The 10438-nt window shown below is 32.1% G+C and overlaps 1 protein-coding gene across 1 annotated transcript in view; it reads left to right on the top strand.

Annotated features, from left to right (window-relative positions):
• Positions 1 to 5243, top strand: part of KCNT2 (potassium channel, sodium activated subfamily T, member 2) — a 250671-nt gene extending 245428 nt beyond the window's left edge. The window contains exon 14 of the mRNA XM_011975599.1: positions 5131 to 5243. Within this exon, the coding sequence (XP_011830989.1) occupies positions 5131 to 5243 (113 nt within the window). The remainder of the gene's footprint in view (positions 1 to 5130) is intronic.
• Positions 5244 to 10438: the final 5195 nt, after the last annotated feature.

The raw sequence follows: 10438 nt of genomic DNA, 5'->3' as shown, positions 1-10438 counted from the left end.
CTCACTCTCTATCTTCTTGGTGTAAACTTCCATGCATTTTAAATGTAGCTAAAGGAAACAAAATAAACAAGCAAAAGGCAACCTGCAACCTCTAAACTCCAAGCTCTTCCTTAATCATCATTTCCACTTATTTCGCTAAAAAAAGAAAATCACAGGAAGAAAACCAGAACTTTTATAAACTTCCACCAACAAATCTACCCACCCACCTGCATTTATACTAATATGTTCTGCCGTCTCTCCTCTTATTTCAGATAAAAAAATTTAGCACTAATATGACTGAGAAGGGGCATGGAAAAGGTGTTAGTATGATTACCCAAATTCTGACTCTCTATGAATCATATTTTAAGGATATATATACACATATATATGTATATATATATGCGTGTATGTGTGTGTGTGTATGTGTATATATATCCCTTATGTTTTAGAATTTACAAAAAGCCTCTAAACCATTTGGCAGATCAAACAGCACTGTTCAATAGAACTATTTGTAATAATGGAAATGTCTATGTATGAACTATCCCATACTGTAGCTAGTAGCCACAAGTGTCATTGTGCTATTAGGATGTGACCTGTATGATGGAGGAATTGAAATTTTATTTGTATTTACTTTTAATTTATTTAAATTTAAATAACCACATATGACTGGTGTCTACTGTATTGGATAGCATAGTTTAGAAGGGTAGAAGGGTAATAAGTTGTTGAAGTCAAAAAAAGTTGCAAATTTAAAATTTTATTTGAGAATCACATAATTGCAATTCAGGGCATACACACAGGCTGGAGTGGTCTTTGGTATGTCTGAAAAATAAATAGAAGGTTGGGGGCGTTATTTTTAAAATAAATGTTCTATATTATTTTGAAAAAATGGCTATTGGCACTGAAGAAGCTTTTGGGAACTGGCAATCTTTGGTGAGTAAAGGTGGTAGGTAAAATTAGTTTCAGAATCATGGCAGCTATTAGCTAAAATTGGTCTTAGGGTTACATCAGGCTGTTTTAGCAGCTGTGCTTGTGGCAGTTTAATTCTTGGAATTGTTGTTAATGTGCCCTGACTGCTTTTTCCCCTTGGCCTCTCGACTCTGAATTTGTTACAGGACCAAAGGGTTCATATGCCCACTACACAGTAACATACCAATACGCTGAGACAAGAGGGTTAGCAGCAGAGAGAGAGTTTAGTGATTACAGTAGACCCAAGCAAGGAGACAGGAGACCCTCAAATTCATCTCCCTGAGGAGATAGAGTTTTTAAGTACATGGTGGAGGTCAGGGGGATATTGGGATCATTGACTGGATGGAGTAAGAGGCATGAAATAATCAGAATGTGGAAACAGTCTTCTTTGGTGAGTCAGCTCTTCTTGGGGTCATAAAGAGTAGCTAGCATCAATGGGGGTCCTTCAGAGCAGCTGATGTCAGTAGTTTCACCAGTATGCAGAACCTTAAAGAATATCTCAAATGGAAAAGTTAATATCTTACAATGCTAAAGTTGTAATCTCTAGAGCACTTAAGGGATGCTATAGCCTTGCGACAGTGTTTATGTGGTTTGTGGGCAATAGGGAAACAACTACGAGGAAGTGGGTCAGAAAGTAAGCTGACTTAATGATTCATGCTGAATGGTGCTGCAAGCTTGTTTTATTTTCATTTCTCCTCCTTCTTTCTTTTTAAATTAGTTTTATAAAATTTATAGGAATGTTTTTATTTTAGTTGGATGTGTCAAGAGTAACCCAATTTACATAATCAAATCTTACAAGGTAGAATGCTGAAGAGCTGGAAAACATGAAAACCAATTAGGAAGTTGTTAGCCTAGAGGAAAGAACACCAGAGTTTGAATAACAGTTCCCAATTCCTTACCTGTAGTTCCAAAACAAGGAATCTCTGAAACATGAAAATATTTTCTGTATTCTTGGTGATAAAACATGAAATTATCTGAAATTATTTGGTGGTAGTTCCTGCACTGAACTGCCATGAAGCTATTTAACCCTTTATTTTTTCTACTTAGTATAAATATTCACACATTTAGGTGTAGAAACAATTATATTTTTAGGAATAGGTTGTTCCTTGGATATGTTATATAGTGTCTGGTAGATGAAACACATTGCTTTTCTAAAATCTGAAATTTGATATCTCAGTCATAAGAATCATGGATGTATTAGAAACCCGTAGTAAGTAGTGAGAATGACAATGGGGAAAAAAGAGAGAGAGGGGAATTTGATTATATAATCCATAAACTTTAGCTATTATAATGTATTGGGAAATGAGGGGCAATTAGTATGAAGGAATATTTTCAGTATTTTAATTCAGGCTAAGGATTAGTGGTTAGTTCTAAAAAATGTCCCAAGAGGAAGGATGGATTTGGACCTGAGAGGACAAGTCTAGATATACAAGCAGTTCTATTTTGCAGATTGAATTTTAACTCTCTGTGATACATGCAAATATTTTTATCCAGTTGAATAGTCTATCATATCTTTTTCCTTGTATTTTCCATTCATAGAAATTAAATAGCTTTTTTAATGAAAAGAATACTGAATTTACATTTTGTCTAACAAAGGCTTTCATGATAATTATATGTTAACTTACTTATCTAAAAAATGATTATTTTCTCTGATCCAATACTCTCTTTTTATAATAAATATTTTGCAACACTTCCTACACTATTTTGAAGTGAAATTCAGAGTAAGTATAACTATCTATACACATAAAGTATAAAAAATTAGTATAATATTCTAAATCTAATATGAAAGAAAAAATGGAAATAATAATAAAAAGCATGTTTTTTAAATATGTAAACACTCAGGCATGAATACACAAGAAGATATTGGGAAAAAAAGACACTTTTACCAATGACAAGGTGCTAGCTTTTGACTGATATGTAACATATATTAATTTTTATTAATGAGTCACATACAATGCTAAATGTAATAAAGTAAATTTTCTCTTAATTTACACCGCGGTGCATCCCTAGATAATTCAGCGTACAATGGAACAGTGCACACATACTTTGTGTTTATGTGTAAAATTACCACCATTGATGGTACTACATATATTTTTTGTTGAAAGGGCTGATGGACACTGTAAAACTTTTACCAAATGTAGAAAAAAGACACATGCAAACACAAAAATGACTACCTGAAATTTAGGAGTCTTTTGTTTCCTTCTAATTTTCTCTGATTAGTACATTTTTTGAAACGTTAGCCAGTGCATCAAAATATTCCCACAGCCGTTGTCCTCCAAACTCAGATGCACATATTTATTGAAGAAAAGGGAGGAGACCAATTTTTTTTTTTTTTTTTTTTTTTACTTTTTCAACTATTGAAGGAAAATGCAATGAGATATTTTCAAAGTATCACACATCCATCACATTTTCTCACATTTCCCTACTGAAAGAAATAGGGTTTGTGCACTGTAGTAAGGAAAAGTTAATAACTGCATATGCTACATTGCATATATGGTAATCATACCTTCCAAATTTTCTGTTACAGTTTGAAATTTTAAAAATTCTGTGTCATAATAAATGTACATATTTTTTCTCAGATCATCTGTTTTAATTTTTGAATTGAAATTTATGGGTCCTCTATGTATTGATATCATATGATTCTACAGTAATAACATTCCGGGTTTAGCAGTTTTGTCGCTCTGTTTTCACACATTGGGCGTGCACACTGAAAATTATTTTGAGATAATATTGAAATGATAGTTTAAAGACACTGTTCTTTTGCAAATTTTATGTACACTTCTCTGCATTCAAAATTGTATCTAGAATCTGCTTGCAGATTCTTTCCTGCAAAGCAATAAATAATCTGGTTATGTATTTTAAAAACATTTTAAGTTAATTATAATATATTGACAAGTGGGTGTGGAGAGAGAGATTATTAGTAGAAACTTGATATTTTTAGAGTAAATCCTGACATATATTCATAGTATGTATTTTCTTCCATAAAATGTGAAAGAGAAACAATAAAAAATGAAAACAAAATAAAAAAGTAGTATGCTTTCTCATGTACTAAATCATATTATAAAGATAGGACAGAACTAAGGTCAGTGTTTGTCCAGTGCATGTGCTAAACCATTTCCCTCGTCACCTTTTCATCTTTCTTCATAAATTGTATGGTGTTATGGGTTCATTTTATAGATCTGGCTCACTGAAAAATTTGATCTTCTATTTCTTAATTTTGTTAAAACTGCTATTTTTCTGCCTGAGAATATTTATTTTCTTAGAACTTTAAACCTTCTCTGTATTTTTAATACCAGCTCTACGTGTTTATTTGGGAAAGCGGATTTTTGTTTTTTCCAAAATAAACACTATTTACTCACTTTTTAAAAACCCAACTTCTGTAGAAAATAGAATATTTGGCCTCTGGACCCTCATTCCTGCATAACAATGCTTGGCCTGGGTAGCGTCATTCTCTTTAGATGTGGCCTGCACCTTCTCATGTGCTCTCATTTCTAACATTATTATTTTTATGTGATTGAATTTCAGCAGCCATTTATTATGTTTTCTGGCTGGACCCTATCATCTTTTGAGTGTATGACTTTTAGGTATTTGGAGTTAAAGTACAATTTCAAGTTCAATTTATTTTAACGAATTCTATTGCTTGATATTACAGTTATTTTCATAGTATCAAATCTATTTCTTCTATACTAGGCACATATTATCTGCTAAATCTTTTAATAATTATTTTCTAAAATTTATGCTTTGTTATTATGAATTTGATGTATCAATACTCTTCTAAATCAGTACTGTTGTGCTTTATACCACAGAATGATCAGAACAAAAGGAGACTTTATAAAGTATTTGATATATTTTAGAACACACCTCAAACCCACCTGCTAGGCATAGGAAGATTAAGCATTTTACCAAAAGTTGCCAATTTTGTTAAGACAGGGTTAAGCATCTTAGCAAAGGTTGCTAAATTTGTTGAGACAGGAGTGACCCCCACGCCAATCACTTAACTCATACTTCAGTGCTCTCTCTTAGGAGATATATTTCCTGGGAATAAAATTGCACTTGTAAAAGCATCTCTAAAATAAGTATGTTTATATTGAGACTTTTGCCATTTTATTCATTTTGTTTTATTTTCTATACTTTATTACTCTCCAAAGGTAAATTATTCTAATTTACCTATTTTATTTCAAACAGATCATGTTGTTTGTGAAGAAGAGTTTAAATACGCCATGTTAGCTTTAAACTGTATATGCCCAGCAACATCTACACTTATTACACTACTGGTTCATACCTCTAGAGGGCAGTAAGTATATTTTTTCTTTAAGATAACCTTTTAAATTATATAAAAAACAATAAGAGCAGTTATGTGATTTAGAAATATAGAAGGCCAACGTATACAGCTAGATATGTACCTATATTTGAATTTGTGTGAGTTATCTTTATCTGATAGATGAATACAGACATATTAAGGAATCCAAGACATAGAAAATTGACAGTGGTTTGCTGTCTTTTCTCAGGAGTCTTGAGATAGTTTGTTGCAATTTATTAATAAATTCTAAGTGCCTGCATCATTTGTTAGGCCTAGGATTAGGACATGATTTTTATCTTAAAGATGAATACTTATGCAGCAAATGAAACATTTAAATAAAGGATTCTGACGGTTATTAGTATAAGAACTTAAAGTCAAATTTTTCTGTTCCTGAGGTAAGTTTTACCAGAAAGCTTAATGTACACAATTGATGTCAAAATGGCAATTTTATAATAGAATAATAACAAAGTAGTTGTATAAAATTAGCTAATGCAATATAAATCACTTTTTATATGCATTTCAAGGTTGGAGAAAGTTATACCATTAGAACCTTTTCTGTTCCTGTTTATTTTGGTAGAGTTTTATGAAACACAGAAGTTGTTTTTGACTAAGATGATCAAAGAAAATATAACTAGTGAACATAGTCATTGCTCTTAAAGAGACAAATGTACTTCATTTCATACCTTGTCATATTTCTAATCTTATATTTCAGACAAAATGTTGATTTTCTAAGTAAATTCCACTTATAGTAGTGGTTATGATTACTCATATTAAATATTAAGTAAGTTAATTGATAATTGTTTAAGTGTCAAATCAAATAAATCCAGAAAAAGGAAAATTCTTTCTTGAGATTTATTTATAGATGGATAAGTTGTTAATTTAAAAGTAGTAAATGCTCAGTGGTATTCTAAATTAGATTTTACTGTCTTACTTCTAATTGCCTAATTGGGATGGTAAGATTTTCTTAGGAGCCATTTTCTCAAAGTTGTGAATACGAATATTTTTATTCTGTACACTAACAAGCCTTTAATCTGTGCAATAGGAAGGATGTAACAGGATTAGGAGTGACATTTATTTTCTTTGCAGAAAGGATTTGTCATTTGGATGCAATTAAATAAAGTACTAAAAATTATTTTAACACCAATTAAGTGAACATTCATAGAACTCATCAAGTGTCTTCATTATTTTTCTGTAATATCTTTAATATCTTTGTACAGACTCATACAACTATAATGATGACTATTTAGGCAACTACATTGTTGTATACTTGAATGATAAAATAAGTTCCATAAACACTATATAACACAGCTCATTACTCATGACTGAAGTTAAATTGCCTTGTGCATCTCCTAGTAAATATTATTTATTGACAAACAGTATTGCCTGGTGAAAAAGAATTATACTTCACGTAAGTTAAAAAAGGATTTTAGTGATCCTTAGAATAACACTTTTTCCAATGTACTCTAATGAATTTTACCTTATTAAAAAAGAAAGCAATGTTGTTGAAAACATTGTTATATAACTAAGGATTTCCTTTAAATAAGAGTGACTTGCAAAATTATTTCACAACTGTGTCACAGTAAATGTTATCATCCACCATAATAACTTTTTATAGCAGATTTACTGAAATAAAGCTTACATACTATACAATTCACTCATTTAAAGTATACAGTTCAGTATGTTAAAAGTATATTCATAGAATTATCCAACCGTCACCACTAAATGATTTCAGAACCCTATAAAGAAATTATCTACCCTTTATCATCACCCTGCATTTCTCCCCGCTAATTCTTGCAGCCTTAGGCAACCACAATCTACTTCTGTTTTTATAGATTTACTGAAACCTCCACGGTAGCTAGGACTATAGTCATGCACTATCATGCACAGGTTTTTTTTTTAGGGACAGGGTTTTGCCATGTTGCCCAGCCTAGTTTCAAACTCCTGGACTCAAGTGATCCATCTACCTTGGCCTTCCAAAGTGCTGGGATTACAGACCTGAGCCATCATGCTCAGCTGAAATCATTTTAGTATATTTTGCAATACAGTAAAGAAATGAACATAAATAATGTTAAATAATTTGGTTTTGCTTTAGATTCAGGGGATATGTGTGCATGTTGGTTCTTGAGTACGTTGCCTAATGGTAGAGACTGGGCTTCTAGTGTGCTGGTCACCCAACTATTGAATATTGTACATAATGTTTTTCAAGGTTTATTCATATTGTAATATGCATCAGCACTTTATTCCTTGTTACAACTGAATAATATTCCTTTGCATGGATATATCACTATTTTTCCACTCATCAGTTGGAGGGCATTTGGGTTGCTTCTAACATTTTCACAATGCTGCTATTAACATTTGTGAAAAGGCTTTTGTGTGACATAGGCTTTCATTTTCCTGGTCTATATCTAGGAGTAGAATTGCTGGGTCATATGGTCACTCTGTTTAGCTTCTTTAGGAACTGTCAGAATATTTTTCCAATGGCACTTCGATTATCATCATCAATATATCAGGATGCTACTTTATTTACATCATCAACAATATTCGTAATTATCCGCTTTTTTTTTTTCAACCATAACCATCCTAGTGGGTATGAAGTGGTCTCTCCAGCAACTTAGGCAGTACTCTAATACAGTTCCCAAGGCTGATTAAAACTCTTATGATATAACATTTTCTTTTTATATTTTTTATTATGTTAATTTCAGTTCTAGCTGACCTGTCAGTCATAAAATAACTTATATTACTTCAGATAACTGTGTTCTTTATATTTTTAGAGAGTTCATTCTGTATTTTAATGCTTCTCAATTTTTTCCTCATTTTTCACACCTGTGTTCACTTTATTTACATTTGCGTGTTCAGTGCTCGTGGCAGTGGCATGTCTTGTTGTTGATTAAATTCGCATTTTGATTTATTTGGCAATCTTGTCAAAAATAAGTTTATTCTCAATGAACATAAATTTGTTCTTTAGAAAAAAATCACCTTTGAACATGGACCATAATGATTTCCACAAGGAGATGCTGGATTATCAGTCCAGTTTGTTAACATTCAACTGGCCCATCCTAATGACATTTCATCTTTACTAGAATTTTAAAAATTTAGCAATTCATTTTCTTTCTCTTTCAATTTGTTTTCACGAGAATATTTAATTAGTCCCATCCACGAGGTAATCTTTTTCACCTCAGTAAAAATCGAGGGGTAAGAAAAAGAGAGAATTGATAAGAAAAATACTGCTTAGTTAGAATTTACAGAAGTTTGCCACTGATTAGATATGAGTGTAGAAAAGAGAGAGGGGGAAAAAAAGAAAATCTCCTCACTTATTGACACTGGACAGTAGAAAATAATGAAGTACATAGTTGGCAGAAAGAAAAGTGGTTTGTTATTGGATGCATTTGCTTTCTAATGAAGACATAATGTGGTAGACATTGGTGCACACTCGGTTCCTGAGGCGGTGGATCATGCCAGTCAGGCTCACAAAGGTGAAGGAGGAAGTAGTAGGGATTTGGGAGAAATGACAACTTGAGACTATTTTCTAGGAATTTATTAATTCTAGGAAATAGAGTGAAGAAAAGGAAAGCAATCATAGTATAGCATAATAAAATAAAACTGAGATAGGATTTCTAAAAGGAACTGGATTGTTAATAATATAGATGGTTCCAGATTAAGACTGAGCAAGCTTTTTGGAGGCTGTTCTCTGAGGACTTCTGAAAAAACAATTTCGACAATGGGGATTTTCTTATTGTGCGAAAGTATGAACAAATTAAGGGATGATAAGAAATGAAGTGTGGTTGGAGATTGGTACTTCATTAGGTTTGCTCGTTAATCGAAGAAAGAAAAATAATGAAAGCCCTATTGCACAGAAATGTTAAGGAAAGCTTTTTCTATGTACACAAGTATTTATCTATTTTTGTTTGCTTTTAATGTTTAAATTTTAAGTACCACTAAAGAAAAAGAGATTGAAAACGCAATGAGGGAGTAAAGGATGGGTTCCAGAGACTGGAATGTTTCTTCCTGATAAAGGGAAAATCATTTATTCCTTAGGAAGTAATGGGGGAGGCAAGCGGTAATTTACACTAATTTTATTTCTGTATAATAAGGAATATTGCATTAGTTAAAAATGTGTTCTGCCCCACGTGACGTAATATCTCACTGAAAGTAGGAGTGGTGTTTAGTTTACACCTTAAAAACTATGGGTTCAGCATCCAGAGCAGGCTATCTGACTCAATGATGTCATCAGAGCACTTTGTTCTATTTTCTTATTCCAACATCTTTATCCTATAGTCTTTACCCTTCAGGGTTCTCTTATTGTAATCATAAAATGCATTCTCTGCTTCAGGCTAGTCTTCTAGGTAGGAAGATGGAAGAATGACAAAGGGGCAGATTACTGCCAGCTGAGGCTATATTGAAGGCTTTCCATGAGTCCCACTCATTGTCTTTTAACATATAATTGGTCTGAGCCCTGTCACATGTTTCCAGACGTATCTCCAGCATCCTGAAACATTAAGTATTTTAGATTTATAGCTTTTTAATAGAGAAAGGCAAGAGGAGAGTGGTTTATAAAACATTTTGGAGTAGTCAATACAGTTTCTGTCATTTTGTCACAGATTTGTGATTATCATTAAAAATTATGCATGGCAAAGAAACTATGCTTTCTTATTTTGCTTAAAGAATATAAGTATATTTCACATATTCAAATGTGGGCTTGATTCTAGTTGTATCTGTTAGCTATGTAAATAGTTATAAATTATAAAATCTATATACATCTACACATGTATTTACATACAAATACATACATACATTTATTTAGAATTGGATGTTATTTTTAAAAAATCGCTAGGTTAAATATCATAGGAATGAAATGGTAAATCAGAGGCTCTTAGAAGGGAATATATTGAATCATACAAACAACTGAAATCACCTAAGTTTTACATGTGAAGTGCCACGAAGGTCATTGACAGTCATTAAAGAGAGAGCTCAAATCTGGTGACGCAATCATTCTACTGAAATAAACATTATGTATACCCATGGTACAGTTACTACATGATTATTTTTTATAGATATTTACCTGAATTTTAGTGTTTCCTGTCAAAAACCAAAACCAGCCATATTATTATTATTATAAAATGTGTTATACAGAAATTTATCTCATTAAAGCTGCAGCTAAAATTATACTCTTCAGGAATCAGAAATCCTAATCAC

The sequence above is a fragment of the Mandrillus leucophaeus genome, unplaced genomic scaffold, assembly GCF_000951045.1.
Source record: "Mandrillus leucophaeus isolate KB7577 unplaced genomic scaffold, Mleu.le_1.0 Scaffold1571, whole genome shotgun sequence".
NCBI lineage: Eukaryota > Metazoa > Chordata > Mammalia > Primates > Cercopithecidae > Mandrillus > Mandrillus leucophaeus.
The sequence above is the reverse complement of the archived record's forward strand: the minus strand, read 5'-3'. Positions and strand labels throughout refer to the sequence as shown.